General features: G+C 32.9%; 1 protein-coding gene across 2 annotated transcripts in view; it reads left to right on the top strand.

The window, feature by feature from the left end:
* Nucleotides 1-18,520, top strand: part of LOC123504728 (DAZ-associated protein 2-like) — a 38,644-nt gene that overhangs the window by 8,290 nt on the left and 11,834 nt on the right. Inside the window, exon 3 of one of the 2 annotated variants that reach the window (XM_045255479.1) lies at nt 611-667. The exons of the other annotated variant lie outside the window; for it this stretch is intronic. Within the exon in view, the coding sequence (XP_045111414.1) occupies nt 611-667 (57 nt within the window). The remainder of the gene's footprint in view (nt 1-610; nt 668-18,520) is intronic. 2 annotated transcript variants of the gene reach the window in all.

The following is an 18,520-nucleotide window of genomic DNA, read 5'->3' as shown; positions in this document are numbered from 1 at the left end:
TAAAGGGGAAAGTAGCCTGAATGCTTGAATTTACAATTAAACAAAGAACATATTACATACAGAAAAATTGCAGTCTGGAAATTAAATAATTGAAATTAATTGAAAGTTGCCTATAATCTTTATAAAAAGGGTTATGACTGATGACACTGATTTAAGTGTGTATGGAAAGGTCTACTTCTTAATATTGATGAAATAATGATTAATGATGTGGTAGAGGAGGTTGCATGAATTACTGAAGATATTTATTAACTTATGAAGTAATGGGATGATAATTGAAGAAGACTGTATTCATCAAATACATTAATGGTGACAGTATGAAAGGATTTTTCATATTAATGAAAGAACAATGTTTGAGTAGATGAGAGAGAGAAGATAAAAGAGTGAGAGTGGTGGAGTGTGATGATTTGAAGTTGCATGGCAATAAAAAAAAGTGAAGAGTCATTCTTGCCATTCAGAGAAACATGCCAGAATAGATCCACAGTTTTGACACTCTACACTAGTCATTCTTATTAACTGAAGTAGCTTTCCAAAGTTAGTGATCTTTCACTTATGAATTTTGAAGGAAATGCGGGCATGAATGTAATGTTTCTTTTCTATTGTATTATTACAGGATCAGATATTTGCACAATCAGGGCACTGGTATCTGGCAGATCCCATGTTTCTCCAGGTATGAGGAACAGTCTTCAGTTGACTAGTGGGAATGGTTGGAATGGTTGATGTTGGCTATGCATTACTTCTTGCATCCTAACCCCCAGAACCCTCTATATTATCTAATATTTTTATAATACACCTTTTAATTTTAGTTTTCTATATCAGTTGCTTTATGTTTCAGCTTTGTTAGAAAATGCTGGATCCCACATAGTTTGCTAATAACATGGACAGCTATTCTTTTTTTTTTTTTACTTACCCAAATTAACCATAGAATATTTTGGTGGCATAATTCTATTGAGCAGTCATACAAAGAAAGGAAGCAAACTTTTCCTTGTAATAGGTTAACAAGAATCATGCATATTGGAATCGAGCTTGTCATCAAACAACAGTAAAGTTACGGTTGGATCTAAAAAGATTTCATGCATAATATTTCTATTTTTCATTTGATCCATTAATATGCAAGACAACTGAAAATCCTTTAGCTTCCAAGATATTGTTCTGCTCTTTTGAGATTTTCTAATGAATAAAATTGTTAGTTTGTCTTGAACGAGATGACAGAGTGAACATAGCAAATACATTTTTGTATATTTTCTTCTCAGTTGTATTATAATTGTCAAAATGATTTCAAAACAGTTTGTCATTATTCTTCTCAGATATGTTATCTGTTATTAGCAAAATGTATAACCAACCAGAAAATTGACCTTTACATTGGATTATAGTGATAATGAATTCATATTTGATACTTATTAAGTAGTATTCAGTTAAAATTTCCTTGACTAAATGATATAATTGAATTAACTTTAAAATTTAAAATATGAAATTGATGAAGGTTTCAGTTGCTTGATGCATCTTTTCCTTTCTTTGCTTATGGGTGACAAGGAACTTCTGCTGTCATTCATAACACTTCATTCAGCATTTTGAAAGTACAGAGTTAGGTCAATATATTTGTTTATTTTATTTAATACACCTTTAGAGGGAGATATATTTGAATTTTTCTTAACTTTGACATTTAGTATCCTGCTTGACAGCAAACAGTCAAAAATTTATGACAACTCGATTTGACACCGCTTGACTGCACACCTTTAGTAACATGCACCTCCCTCCATACCAGACCAGATCCCACACCCCATCCCCACTGCTCTCTAGGAAGCAGCATAAGTAAAACCCTTTGTCTTTCAAGTGAAATTTCATGCAACCTGTGTAATGTAACCTTTGAAACAACTTAAAGAGTTACAGTTTTATGACCAACCTTGTATTAAGTACCTGTATTGACTTGTAATCAGTGACCCATGTTTCTTCCACAGTATTGTACTTAGCTAATATCTTAATTTATAAACAACTCGTCATTAAGAAATTGGGGAATCGAACGTAAGCTACAGATACCAGACCATTTAATTAGCCTCTTCAAAGTATGAATTACCATCTTTAAAACATAATATAGTTGTGAAATTGATGGTGCTACAGAGTATTATTATACTGCTGTTTCTACATTCATGTGAGAATTCCCTTAGTTTATTGTGACATTTATTATTACTTTTAAAAGACCAAGAGAAAGATGACTGAAGTAGAGAATTGTAAAGAAAGTATTTTCCACGTAACATATGAAAAAATTAGTAGTTATCAAACTTAAGAAAGTTTTGTCAGTAACCATTCAAGTGAGGAATATGGTGTTGGTATATGGTATATATATGGTCTAAAATTCCAAGACACAAACAAAAAAGTACCAGATAGAAATTGTAGATGTATAGACATGGAAAAGTGCTGTTTGAATTAAGTACACATATATTTATTGTTGTAGATATTGTCTGTTTTTGTGTTATAGTTTCACTGCAATAATTTTTAAATTACAATGCCAATGCCATTATTGACAATGATTGAAGTTACATTTGTAAAAGCATGAAAATAAATTAATAAAAAAAATAATGCACAATTAAGCTATAGCTATCAGCAAAAAAGCTGTACTTCAGAAAGGATTATGTATCTGATATGCTGACATAATCTTGGGTTGCTCCCTTGTATCAAAATGCAGTTTTTTTAGTCTTCGTTATATGTTTTTAAGTTTTGGTATAGGAATCTTGATTACCTTTAATCTCAAACTTGGCAGATAAATGGTTTGGTATCTGTAAATAAAAACTTAATTTAAGAGGAATCACAGTCAATGTGTTATAGAAATGCATCCATAATGGTATAGAATAAAGTCTCTGGCTAACATTCACAAGATTAAGGCAGTATACACTAGAATTAGCAGTACATTTACAGAATTTGTTATATTTTTCTTATTTTATTGTTTTATTTTATTAGTAATACAATTTCTGCAATAGTTTTTTTCATCAAATTTGAATTATATAAGCTAGAGGCATACTTAAAATTTTATATATGCTGCTGGACTTCTAGAAAGATCATATTTTATCGGTATTGCTTTCAATGAAACTAAATCAGATACTAGGAAAAATAAGATCACAATTTGAGGTATTGTCTTTATTGCCATTGACTTGTGTACAGGAAGTGGTTCAACTGAATTTGGCTCTATCTTTCTGAATGCTTTATTATTTTAAGAATAAAAAAATCATTGGACTTATTTATTATTTATATTTCAAATTAGAATATGTACTTATCATTTCTATTTCTTATTGATTTTTGTATTTATCATTTAGGTATCTTCTTTGTAATAACATTTTTATGAGATAAGACTGGATGAACATAATTTTTAGAAAATATTGAGAGAACTTTTGATATTTCTTAATTCAGTTGGCACAGGATGGTCTTGGTCATGTTGAAAGGATGGTGAAGAGTAGTGAAATAAAGGGGCTATCACACTGGCCTATGATATGTGGAATGAGGCACATCCACTTCAGATAGCTGGAACTTGCCCGGGATTAGAGGGGCAAAGTTGAGATGGCTTCGTATCCATTCCAGTTCTCTGTATGCTATCCCAGTGAAAAAAGAAACATAATATATGTATTAAAAACCTTTTATTTAAACTAAAAAGAATGTGCCTACTTTTTTCATATTGGAATATTAAATAATATTTCATCATATATATATATATATATATATATATATATATATATATATATATATATATATATATATATATATATATATATATATATATATATATATATATATATATATATATATATATATATATATATATATATATATATATATATATATATATATATATATATATATATATATATATATATATATATATATATATATATATATATATATATATATATATATATATATATATATATATATATATATATATATATATATATATATATATATATATATATATATTATATGTCAATAGTTTGGGCTCATTGCAACCCACTCTGACTTCAGAGTTGCCGTCGTGCACGTCTCAGTTTTTCTCTAGTTTCTTTTACTTACTTTTCTTCAATAAGAGGATGTGCAAATGGAATTCCAGAACAAATTACAGGTTGAGATATACGTGGCATGGTTTTGTTTTGGTTTATTTTGATTAGGCTTGGTCTTGGTTGTTGGGCTGTTTGCCTAGCATAGCAAGAACACGGACACCTTGTGTGTGATGTTCTTTGTTTCGTACCAAGAACCATGGCCTGCGTTTTGTGTATTATAGGCCAGTGTTATACCCTCCTGAAAGAGAGATCTGAACAGACACTTAAAACATGGAATAAAGTTCTGAATGACTAGAGCTCATGTCACATGTAGAGTGGCTGTTGTTCGGTGAACAAGGCCAACACATGCAAGCATGTTTGGAACCTTTCAAGATTATGATGAGTAATAATTGTTCAAGAGTCATATACAAAGATCTACTTTGACCACTTTGACCATGGTGTTGATACATGTTGACAAAGAACATGAATTTAATGCAAGATATTACTTGTAGAAGTTCTAGAATAAAATCTTCATTTAATAATTCTGTTTGCTCCTTCAGAGAAATACATAAATATTTTTTCCTGCCCCAGGTTCTATACATGAAGATAAATTGAGAGTTCTCCTGGAATTGTATTGTAATAAAAATTGTAAAATTGGAATTATGAAACTCACAGTTGCCTGTGTACTTTCAAAACAGCTGGTGCAGATGGGTAGTCATACTGGTGCTGCACATTGCCATCATTTTGTTTGTTTTCACTCACTTTACACTTAAATCTTCATTATTTCATTGTTTATCTTTTTCATATTTTTCTATTAAAATTTTCTCTGGTACTAAATTCAACAGTTCTGAGTGGTTCCACTTGTTTGCTGCTGTGCTTTCATTACCTTGATTTTCTGCTTAAAGATAATTGCTTACCTTGATATATTAATCTTCAGAGTTCTTGGTAAAATGGCTGGCTTTCTGAATAGGGAGGTGAAAGGAAATGTATAACACATTATGACAGTGTGTTCATTGCAGTGTGAAATGGGGATCTATGATTGAAGATGATTTGTAAGGGTTGTTGGTAGTGTCTTCTTATGACCAGAGGGACATTCAGCAGGAAATAATTGTTTTAAGACTTAGAAGTGTTGTGAACTCATGTATGACATTGGATTCAATCTTTGTATAATGGAAAATATTTTGCTGTACAGTATTTCCTTCAACTATCAACCTTCTTTTCTTAAAAAAAAAAAAAAAAAAATATATATATATATATATATATATATATATATATATATATATATATATATATATGAACGTCTATTGGTTTATGGACCGTGTTAGGGTGTGGGTCATCCCATAGGAAGGAGCTTGCATCTACTGTGGTCTCAAGTTTGGAGTAGATAATAGGATAGAGAGCAGTTTCATTATAAAGGGGCATGGGTAAACCAGTGGATGCTTTCAGGCCTTATTATGGAAGTATGTACGCACCTATACTATATTGAAGTTCCTGGGGTGTAGTATGATGATTCACAAGGAACTGACAGGATTAAGAGTGTTAATGGTATAGTATGAGTGTTGGCATCACCCCTAGTGAGACTGCCAACCTAGTATAAAGAAACATTTTTAGTTGATTGCTAGATGTGCCCTTTATTGTATGAATTTATCATACATTTTGGGTAAAGAAAAAATTTGCATAGTTGCACTTTTTCCTGTCATTACAATATTTTTCTGCCACATAGTACATCAGATCCAAATTTTTTTTATAAAAAGGGGAGTTTCTTCAGTAACAAAGTTTTGGATAAACCTTTAAAGTCCATTTAATCCTCTCATGGCTTGTTGATACATACATGAATATGTGCTATTCTTGTAGTGTTGTTAACAACACAAATTTTTAATCAGCAAGCTCAAGTATCATCTATTTTAAATATATGATAAATTTTCATCTCATAATGGTCATTCAACATGTGAAAACTTACCAAGTTTGACAATTTTGTAGCTTCATGAAGGATATATTACAGTATTGGACTTCATGTTTTGCTATCATGTCTTATTTGTTTTTAAGCTGTCCCATAGTTAGTATTCTGTTGAAGTAATTGATTAAAGATCTGTACACCAGACTACCATAATTAGTTACGAAACAATTGTAAGTAGAGTTACCATATTCCTTCACCATTTTCTCATGGGAAGTTGCAACAGAATTTCTTATATATAGGAATTTCAGTAACACCTGTAAGATATTCATTGCTTTGCAGATATGATTTTCTACCATTTTCTGCACTTTGTTGATAAACTCAGGTGTTCTGATAGTCAAAATGACAGTTATAGTTCTTACACATGGTAGGGATGTTGTTGGGTTCCTGTGCATCATTGGCTTTATTCTTGATCTTTAACGCAAAAGACAAGAATTTGTTGAGCTTTGTAATCAGCCTTGAGGTTCTGTTGCTGGGGGATGACAACATTATTGGTCTATTAATTTCTTTGAGGTAGCAATGTTTATGATGATGATGGTGATATACTGTGAAAAATGATCAAGGTAGCTTTATGATTATGTTTTTAGTAAAAGAATTGAATTAGAACACTTTGATATATACTTAAACTACTATTTATTAACCACATCATTCTTTCCCTCGTTTCTAAACACAAGATTACATTTCTGTTATGGCATTTTTTTTAACTTTATGTAGTTTTGTTTGATGCTTGATGTACATTATGAAATTATGGCCATAATGTCACATTTAATTTTTTTGCACATTCTGTTCTTAAGATATGAAACCTAGTAAAATTAATTAGAATTTGATTGATTAAGATTTACAGCTGTTATAGTGGGTGCATAATGATAATCATGTTGTGCTCATGAATTAAGATTTCCTAAAAAAATAATTTCCTTATTTATGAAAGTTTAGATTTGTGTTGTGTAAATTTCATAGAATTAATACCCCTATACAAATACAATGAATAACCTCAATTTTAGATATGTACATTTCCATTTGCATGCATTTAAAACACTAAACAGTACAGCAACTAAAACTGTATTAAATTTTGATGATAGAATTTCATTAAATTGTATAAATAAATTAAGGTGTAAGGATTAGTCTTCATTTTCACTGTGAAAATTAAATGTACAATTTTCATTGCACTTTTGTTGCTAAAGTAAACCTTGCATAAGTCAGACCAAATGGAGGGAAGGGCAATGCAAGTCACTTTTTTTTTCACATTTTACATGCCTGTTACAACTAACAGTTGTAACAATAACACACACACGGCAAGGCACGGCACGGCATGGCTTGGCACAGCACAGCACAGCACTGCACAGTTCACACGTCTCTCATGGTCCTGTATAACTGCCATTTTGTCTGCAACCAACATCTTCACCTTCATAACTGATGTGGAAGACACAGCCTTGCCCTTAGAAGCCATGGTAGAATTACAAATGCAACAATATAGGCTACAGAGTGAGTGAAAGCCTTGGGAGACACTGCCATGCGCTTGTTAGGTCAGCCATGTAAACACTGATCGTGGTGCCACCAGTGCTGCATGACATATATCCATTTTGTGTCTTGATCGGCTTGATCAACTCCTAAATTGAATCAGATGATACAAGACCTATGAGGAGTATTTTAGCCAGCACAGTGTATAAGCAATGTTGCCTAAGAAAAAAAAAATTCTTGAAGTATCCAATGTATATGACATCCAGCTTATTTTGGCCTGATTTGAGCAGGGTATTTAAATTTTCTTGTAGCTAATTCTTTTCAAAAGAAAAACTTGTATTTGACTTTTTTTTTTTTTCTTATCAAATAACCATCTTATCTTATTCTAATATAATGAAAAGAAAGGTAGGTTTTGCAGTGAGTGTACAAGAAAGTTAAGCTACTGGGTTATGTTGTGAATTTCACATACTGATAGAATTACATCCCTTGGCATTATTGTAAGTGAGATAGTCAGGTGAGACACTATTTACACACACACACACACACACACACACACACACACACAAAGATATCTATCCTTCCAGAATGTTCTACTTCCTTATTCAGTGCATGGTCACTGAAGGCACTGTTTTTACATTGTCGGTAATTGAATCATATGTTCATAAGTGGAAAGTGTCTGATTCTGGTAAATTCATTAACTAAGTTGTTGGGGGGAAAGGGATGGGAAGAAAGATAACCATAGTAGGAGTATTAGTAGAACTAATATTTGTTGTGATTTCTCATCATTTGAGATGTTACTTCACAATTTGAAATTATTTTTTTGTAATAAGTGATGTTTGAGGATTATTAATACTTATGATGTAATATATGATAAAAACAAACCTCTCCTTGTGATCCATTGAGATAGCAGTTAGGGTGTGAGTGGTGTTTTGTAAATAGAGGTAACCCCTGCTTAAGGAGTGGGTTACGTTCCTAAAAAAACGTCGTTCCTAAAAAAACGTTCATTGTGTGAATTTTCGTTAAGCGAACCAATTATAATTTTGACCCCTGACCTGAACTTACATTGAGAGTAAACAAAGCGAGAGTGCATCATAGTACAGTAAAAGTTTTAATAAAGTAAAATTTATGAAATTAAACATTTAAGTTTAATTTAAGACTGTCATTATAATGTACACTAATGTATGTATGTAAGTAACTTTATAATGTTAATTATCTTAAATTTATGAAGGGAGGGAGAGTGGAGTGGGAAAGACGCTAGCCGGCAACCTGTGGAATGTAAACAATAGGTGCATCATTGTACTGCATACTAAACTTATGTACCACATTTCGACAAGGCTTTCCATTTTATCCATTGCAGATTCACGAGTTCAGGTGGTTCTTTTAGCTTGTAAGGAAAATATGGTCTCACCAGCCTTCTTAATAGAGTCTGCTGACTTGAAAATAGTAGAGACAGTAGATGGAGTCAAGCCATGGTGGCGAGCAATGCTATTAGTTTTCTCGTGTCTCGTGTCTGTGAATACTATCCAGCTTCACTTTGAGAGTAAGAGACTTCCTGGTTGTCTTAGCAACGCTAAGCGACATTGCAGGGGTGGTTGCAGGGCATTTTGGTGGCATGTTGAGCGAGGGAAGACGAGCTGCTGCTGACGCTGTTATTGTCTTGAATTAAGAGCAAGTAAGGGTAGGGGAGTGAGTGGTGGGCGTTTTGTCCAGGAGAGGTGCTGGTGTATTCAAAACGCATGTCGGCTTGCGTGATATGGTGGGGCTTTCAAACTTGGAAAAAATTACCTGGATAAAATTTTGTTAAAGCGAGTTTGGTGTTCATTATACGAGCAGATGTTAGTAAAAGGAAACGTTCATTGTAGCGAAATTTCATTGTGTGAACGTTCGTTAATTGGGGGTTGCCTGTACCATCATATGTGCCATTGTTACTTTATCTTGTTAGTTGGAGGATACTTGATTAGGTGTTTATATTTTCTCATTCACTCATACTCTTTCTTACTCTCTACACAGAGAAGAAAATCATCAATGCATTGATCTATTTCTTTTCAATCCCTAATAACAAAGGAGTGTGGTATGTTCGTATGTCTATACAGTATCAGGACTTCTTTGTTCTATAATTTCATTGTTTATCTACAAGCCATGCTCTTTAATTCTTGTCTTTTTCTATACTCTTTTGGTCTGTACTTACTACAACCTACAAAACCTTTTCTTTGCTCCTTTTGTGGTAGTTTTACACTTATATGAAGATCTCTCATTTAGGGATAGTAACTCACCTTTAATGAAACCCAGAAGCTTAAAAATGTATAGAAAGAACAACTTACTTAGCTGTAATGACATAGGTTGGCATAACACTGTGTGGTGTTCAGTTATCACCTGCTGACAAATAACCTATGATATAGGAAGAGGATTGTTATATAAAATACAAGAAAATATATGAAGATACCTAAAGAAAGGCAAATTGTCATAATTTTGTGTCAGATTACATTAATAAATTTATTTTTACTGTACTTTGTTTAACAATGAGACTATACTCTTGCAGACTAAATATAAAAGTTACACGAGGAAAGATATCTTATGCTATTTATACAGTAGCTTATGTATAGTATTGCAAACTGAGCTGTCAATTATGCAAAATGCTTCCTTAGCAGGTATCATAAAGATATGGCAAAAAGTATACAAGATTCATGTCCAATGATTTTATAACAAAAGAAAGGCAAAGGTATGGAACACTGATGTCCTTCCATTTTATGAATCTGAAAAGTATGATGCAAATGTTACTTTTTGAAATAAACATGATGACATCGTGGTGGAATGGATTTTGAATGCCACCAATCTTTCAGAAATAATTTTGAATATAAAGAGCACAACAATTGGGCATAGTATTTGTTCTGTGATGTGCACGATCACCTGTTTTGCCATGAATGCGAGAGAATGCATAAGCACATTACATTTCTTGTCCATTCAGTACTGGCCACTTGATGTTCATCAGCATTGTATGACATGATTGGTTGCCATTGCTAGCTCTAATTAACTAGATAACTGTACTTTTTTCAAGTTCGTACATATGTTTTAGGCAGCCATTTAGCAAATCAACATGAGCAACAAACAAGCTGAACCATAAGCAACAAATAAAGAAAAAAAGTGTGAACCATTATGTTAAGCATATAGAAAGAAATTGAATATAATAATATTCATATATAAAAAAAACTTAAGCAAGCAGAAACACATCTTAGATTGTGCACTGTGAAATCATTGTGGCAGGTTCAGTGTTCATTATAGTTAGAAATTGACTCATCCTTCCTTCTTAATTGTTTTTTTTTAGTGTTGCTGAGAAGTTACTTATGCATTTATTTTCATTTATTTATTTATTTTCTTTATTGCTTGTGGATATGCATGATTAATCTGTTTTTGGTTTGCCTGAGACATCCTGCATTACATTCCTTTATTTACTCTTTTAATAGCTTGTTACAAGTATCCTGTTTTTTCATAATTATAAAATTACAGTAATTAGTAATGCATACTGACAGAAAAGTTCAGTTAATGCAACAGAAAAGCTAAAAATAAATACATTAAAACTTGAATGTTACATAAGTATGGATACAGGTAGTACATAAATTTGATAAAGTTTTTCTGGATTTTTCTTCCATGATAAATGAATTTTGAACATAATTCATATTTTTGTTAATCATCTTATGCTTATGAAATGATAGGGCATGGTTTAGCTGTTGTTTCCATGAAATACTTGGGCATAGTTTAAGTTAGTGTTTCCTATGTTTATGTTTTGTATTGAAATGCCTATCAATCCATTGCTCACTTAATATATATATCATACTTTTATTGACTCTTGACCCTTCAAGCTAGAATCAAATAAAGTTTTCTCTGGGAATGTTTGTAGACATGTGTCTTTTCTCAGCTAACCTTTATCAGGGATATTGACTCTCAATATCTCCAAACAGATAAGAGATAGGTACAGATATGCTGTAATTTTTTTTTTTTTTTTTTTTTTTTTTTTACAGTTTATCAGCTTATTGATTGTGCAAAAAGGAATAGGCATTTGATTGAAACCATATAACTTAGGGTATACATTGAGTATCATAGTTATAGGCTAATAAGTTATATTTTTTCACTCTAATGCCAGCATAGTAAAAAGATAATTTTGCCTCATTGAAGATGAAAATACAGATGTGGTTTGAGTTAGTCATTTTGCCTCATTGAAGATGAAAATACAGATGTGGTTTGAGTTAGTCAGCAATTCTCATGTCCTCTCCCATGATGCCAGACAAGTGCTTAATTGTTAAAAGTGTTTTTGGTACCATAACTCATTCACTTATAACAGTGTCAGCAGCAACTTTGATGGTTATTCAATAGATGTTCAAATTATTTTTGCAATTATGAGTTCCCATAATTTTTTATAATACCTACATTGGTGTTCTTATGAGACATGTCACACAAAACACTTTGTCCAACCCACGGTTTGTTTCTGTAGCTTTGCAAGAATAATACAGATTGCTAATATCTCAAGTTTGTTAGAAAATTTTGCAGAAGTTATTTGCCTAAGCCTAATACTCCGAGTAAGCACACAAACATGGTTACACAATGGTATACCATAGGTCCCAACACTGATAATGACTTGTGAAACTTTGTGCTTCTTGCTTCATATACATGATCATGACCAGCTTCATTAGTTTACATGAGAAGCAGTTCCAGAGGTATTTGATCATACCTGGTGCACATTTCCTAATTAGATAGTAGATTTTTAAACATTGCTGAAACAATCTCCTTGAAATTGCTTAATAGTATATATATATATATATATATATATATATATATATATATATATATATATATATATATATATATATATATAATGAAATAAGTGTTTTCAGAGGGAGAGATACATATAAGCAATTTTACAAGTTTAAAAAATAATAATGGAAGTAGAGAGAGACAAGAGTTTAAACAACAAGCTTATCCAGCATCCTTTTTTAGAAAGACTGGTAAAAGAAGCAAGTGAAGTGAACTGGTATTGCTTTGATAAAATCAGAACTACATTTCAGGGAAAATTATCTTTAAGTGAATAAATCAGGTACTGCGTATATATTACCTTTTTGCCATCATTTATATTATCATTAGTAGTTTTTGTTATTTACTGTTACGATATTAACAGTGTTGTCTAATATGGCATGCATTGATGGCTGGATAAACAATACAGCTTCTTTATGCAGCCCATCTTTTCCTGCACATGAATGGGTTTAAAGGAAAAAATAGATGAAAGAACTTAGATTTATATGGAACTTATAATTAATATTATTATTATTATTACTATTACTTTGGTTATATTTTTCTTAGGTTGTGATATTTTCCTGTAAGTTTCACATGCATTATATTCAAGGGAAAAGTTCATGACAGATGAATAAGTTAGAGTGCAACAAAGAAAAGACTGGATGGGAACTGGGAAAAGATGTATACGAGTTATTAAAAAATAATGAGTTCGTTAACTGATTCAACACTGCTGCGATTTTCTCCAGTCAGGACCTGTATACTGCTTAGACTCACCACTCCCTGTACACTTTGTACCCTCTCATTAAGATTTTTTTTCTTTTTTAGCATAATAAATTCACATTTATGATAAATCTTATAGTGTACAAGATTTCATTTTGGGTATCACAAAATCCTTTATTGGTGGTAAGGCTTGTAAAAAGCTAATAGAAATGTTGTTTTGTGAGAGTGACATCTCTTGAGAGGTGGTTTTACCAGCAACCTGTTAGCAACCTCATTATCATGGCAACAATATCTTCCTATGTGTTCATGGATACCATTTCATGGCTGGAAATTGCTCTGCTTGTTGTCAAGTTTTTTTTTTATCCTGGCTTGGTGCACCTCTCACCAGAAGCAGTGTGGGTGTGCATGACGTCATCAAGTTGAGTTAATCTGCGTTAAGTTGAATACATAATGTCATTTAATTGTATCTCCTTAAATATCAAGTTGCGTTAAATCAAAATTGCATTATTCAAACTTACGTAAATTGAGTTGACTATATATGGAACTATGGATGGATACAAAGATACGTATGTATAGCACAGTAAATTTTGGTCAATTACTAGTGTATTGTAGTATATTGAAGCTCTACATGTTTTTTTTTTTTTTTTCTTAATAAACATATTATGTATGAGATTATGCAGAAGGGGCTGGTTTGGTACACTGGAACCACTCATGATGTTGCGGCCATGTGGTTCTCAGGCACTTGTGTTCAAATCCTGGCCATGGTCAGAAGTTAGCAAAGTTAGCAAGGGCATCCAGTCAGGGTAACAGTTCCAAATGCCAATTCTTTTGTTAGAAGGCACTGTAATAGCCTTAATGAAATATAGAAACCAGATATAGGCTGGATTACAGCGTGGTTAGACAACAGGTGACAGAGGGTAGTAATTAATGGATCTAATTCCTGGTGGGGGGGAAGTAGTTAGTGGGGTGCCACAAGGGTCACTTTTAGGGCCATTATTATTTCTAATATATATTAATGACTTGGATAGTGGAATAACAGTGACATTAGTAAATATGCAGACGGCACAAAGATAGGTAGATTAATAAAGTAAGATTCGGATGCCATGGCCTTGCACGCACACTTGGATAGGATGAAAGAATGGACAGATAGATAGCAAATGCAGTTCACTATAAACAAGTGCAGGGTACTGAGCGTAGGTAAAGATAATCCAAGCAATAGGTACACAATAGATAACGAGGCACTAGGAAGTTCCAAGCATGAGAAAGATTTAAGAGTCATAGTTAGCTCCAATCTCCGTACAAGGAAGCAATGTATTGTGGTCAGGAATAAGGGTGCGTCCGCACTGGGAGCGAGAAAGCGGGTGAGAGCGAGAGCGAGCCAGGGCGAGTGAATTTGTGTGGCCTCACTAAAAGTGATTTCAGGCTAGAGTTACCATGGCAACAGACTTCCGCCCGCGTCAGCTGACGCTTGGCAATTGACGGATACTAATTAGCAGATTTTTTACCTTACACCATGGCCGGGCTTACATCCCAAAATTTGTTACTTGAAAACAGTGTCATGAAATCTCAAGTTTTATCAAGACTTAAGAATGTGTGGATGCACAAATTAAATAATAAAAAAAGAAAAAGACAGCAGTTAGGTGAATACCACCATCTCACGCCCCCATTGTCTTTCTTCCACTTAACTTCCAAATTCTTTTCATACTTTGCCGTATGTGCCCCTGGGTAACGAAGTCAATCCCTTCTTTCTCTTGTAATGCAACCATACCCAAAGCAAAACTTAAATATTAGGAAAGAATATTCAATTACCGTTTGTCTAATGCGGGAAGATGTGTCGAGTGTGCTTTTGGATTTCAAAAAATTGGACTTCAAAATTTGGGCTGCTGACAAAGGCCATTGAAACATATGTTGACACAGCAGTGGCTATCACCAAAGCCTCTTGTTTGTCTTACATAACATGATACAGGAGGAGGAAGGAGTTCAATTATCGACTAACAGCTTTGGCGATGAAATTGATTGAGAACATTGTCACCACATGGGGGGAAAAAAAACTCATTAAAAAATCACTAAGACCGTGAGAGAGGAATTCACTCAATATTTTTGTTTAGTTGTCAAGCAATGACTGGGCAAAACATGTAATTTGACAGAGAGAGAGAGAGAGAGAGAGAGAGAGAGAGAGAGAGAGAGAGAGAGAATGATTATCATGTATAGATATGAACTTGCCAAAAACTACAATCTTTTCACTTATCTTTTTTCCTATGTGGTGCTACAAATGCAGTCACTGTTTGTTAACTGATGCATCCCAGATACAGTATGTGAAGAACACTTCACCAATTAACTGTTCAATATCCATATCTACTGTCTGGATAATTTTCAATTCCCTGTCTGTGGCTTGTATATGACCAACTGAGGCGGGGGTTGGTTTTGTAACCCCACCCTCACATTAGCGGATTTACTGGCCACCAGGCACTGGGCAGTGAGTTCAAGATCATCATTTATGATTGACAAGTTTATCAGCAAAGCTCTGTATAGATACTGCTCATGGAACCAGATGATGAGTGTGTCAAGTCAATAAGTGATAAGAAAGAAAATTTATATAATATGGTAAAATATAATGATAACTACTTTGTAAAATAATCATGTGAGAGATATAACAAAGGCAACAATTGTGTTGTCATAAAGGGAGCAAAGACAAACCTCAGCGCATCATCCCTCATATGCCATGCACTGCCTATGAAAAAGCGTATTCGAGAATAGAGGTAAAAATGTTGTTGCAAAGAGTCTTGTGGTTCGTTTACGTGGCAAAATTTCAAAAATCTGTTTACACCATTGTGTTAAGGAGACTTTTCTTTAAAAGATGAAAGATTTTATTCTATTCTATTCAAAGTGGTGTTTTAACTTCAACTTGTCATAATTTCTTTATCTTTGTTCCTAACAAAATTCTGGGAACATATCTGAGTTGTGCAATTAGTTCTGATGCTAATGGTATCAAACAAAATGTCATATCTAGTTTCTGAGGTGAGATACAACAGATAATATAGAAACATCTTGGAAATGTCCCTCATTCCAACCTGACAAACTCGCGCGAGAAAAGTAAACTGTTGACTTCTCGCTTTCTTGCTTTTCAAACCAAGGAGGAGCCATTCTCTGGCCGCTGCCAGTACGGCCACCTCCATTGCTTGCCATGTATTAAAGTTTCTCGCTCTCACTCGCCCGCTTTCTCGCTCCCAGTGAGGACGCACCCTAAGGCAAATAGAGTATTGGGATTCATTTTTAGAAGTGTTAAAATCATAAGTCCTAAAGTAATACTATAATTGTACTTGGCACTGGTCAGGCCACATATTGACTGTGCAGTACAATTCTGGTCCCCACTTTATAGGAAGGATATAGCTCAGTTGGAGTCAGTGCAAAGGAGGATGACTAAAAAGATAAAGGGAATGAGGGATATTCCCTATGCAGCGAGACTGAAAAAACTCAATCTGCATTCCTTAAAGAGACGTAGGTTAAGGGGAGACCTGATAGAAGTATTTAAGTGGTATAAAGGTTTTTAACAAAGGGGACAAGAATGAAGTTCTTAGGATCAGTAGTGGGGACAACCAGAAATAATGGATTTAAACTTGAAAAATTCAGGTTTAGAAAAGAAATAGGAAGAAACTGGTTTTCGAACAGAGTGGTTGATGAGTTGAACGATCTCAGTGGTCATATAGTCAATAGGGAGTTTTAAAAGGTTAGATAAGTTCATGGATGGGGATGTTAGATGGAATTAGGTAGCTTAAACACACAGGGACTGCCACATGTAGGCCTGCTGGCTTCTTGCAGCTTCCCTCTTTTCTTATGTTCTTATGTTATATATATATATAATATATATATATATATATATATATATATATATATATATATATATATATATATATATATATATATATATATTGTAGAACACTAACTGCAACCATTAAATCTGTGGGTATGAATGGCAGACTAAAGACATGAATCAACATTATTTGAAGAATTTATGTTATGCACAAGCACTGTATTTTCCTGGGTATCTTAGCTTGAAATTAGTGAGAAAAAAAAAAGTAGTCAAAAGAATCATTATTGGTATTTGTGAACAAGAAAGGAAATCACTAGTGTTTTTGTAGATGTTAAGGCTTAATGAAGTTATCTGTTAATTCAGAGCTTTACCTACATGCATGAAATGATACTGTCTTGCACAAGTTTTGGTTTTAAACATGTTTATTGCAAAGTAGCAGTGTAGCAAACTGGCATCATTCAGAATTCTTTGATTTGTATTTTTATTTGGTATTTCATATATGATTAAAAGTTGTAAGCTATTCTTTTTATTTTGGATTGGAAGAGAAATGCATTATTTATAATTTTCCAAAATTAAATTATCAACTAGATGATGCAAGTCACTTGTAGCTGTATCACTTGCATGACAGTAAGGCAGTGTCAAGATAAACAAATTTATCATCTGGAAACAATAAGAGCCATTTGCATGCCTGTGCTTTTATATAAAATTTAGAAGAATTTTACATTAGTAAATTGAATGACTTGATTTTCCATGGCTTGTTATTTATTCTGCAATTGTGTTTTATCTGTTGTGGCTACAGTGTAATATTGCTTTTTTGTGTGGTCTTAAGGTCAAGCATTTAATAGCACTTCTCATATTGCATCAGCATATATAACATGGCTGTGTATTTAATGTATTGTTTCCTTAACCATTCATAATTACCTTGGCTTTGGAAAATATCTCAAAATATATTACTTCTGTCAGTATGCATTTTTAACCTTAGATTGTGTTCATATCCTTTTTAGTTTATAACACAAATGTTGATAATTTAAATGTCATCATAATGAAACTTGCATTTGAAAGAACATTGATTTTAAACCAGTTAAAGCTTCATGATTTTTGTGACTAATGATTGTCAGATTTCTTAAAGGCAAAAGAATAAACCTATCATTATTAGTAATATCACAAAATTAGTGTTTTAATCAAAACTATGATCTCTCTTGATTTTTGTCATTATCTTGTCAATGATACAGTTTATATTACACCTCCTTTAATTAAAGCCCATTATTATTATTATTTTTTTTTTTGGCATGTCAAAGCTGTCTAAACAGTAAAAGTCCTCTTGTTTAATTCAAATTAATTGAGTTTTTAATAGGTCTTTCCCAGATTGCTCTTGTCATTAACATAACCTCTGAGCCTGGAGTAAATATTACCTTATTGTACCCTTTTAGTTCTTGATCCATATTAGTTTTAATATTAGTGCTAAAAGAAAGTTATTTATTATACTTTGGAGATTATTGTATTGCAATTAACTATTTAATATAATTTATTTAAAGGTTATAGATACCTTTTGCTTTAAACATGTTACATTAATAGTAGACTTCAAGTTTACCACACACACACACACACACACACACACACACACACACACACACACACACACACACACACACACACACACACACACACACACACACACACACACTTTATGGATTCCCAGACTGATTCTGTTCAGTGAGAGTGGTTACAGACAGATGTAACACATGCTATTATACTCGTACCACAATCAACATTTGT

The sequence above is a fragment of the Portunus trituberculatus genome, chromosome 17 (genome assembly GCF_017591435.1).
Source record: "Portunus trituberculatus isolate SZX2019 chromosome 17, ASM1759143v1, whole genome shotgun sequence".
Lineage (NCBI taxonomy): Eukaryota > Metazoa > Arthropoda > Malacostraca > Decapoda > Portunidae > Portunus > Portunus trituberculatus.
This window is presented reverse-complemented; position numbering and strand designations above follow the sequence as displayed.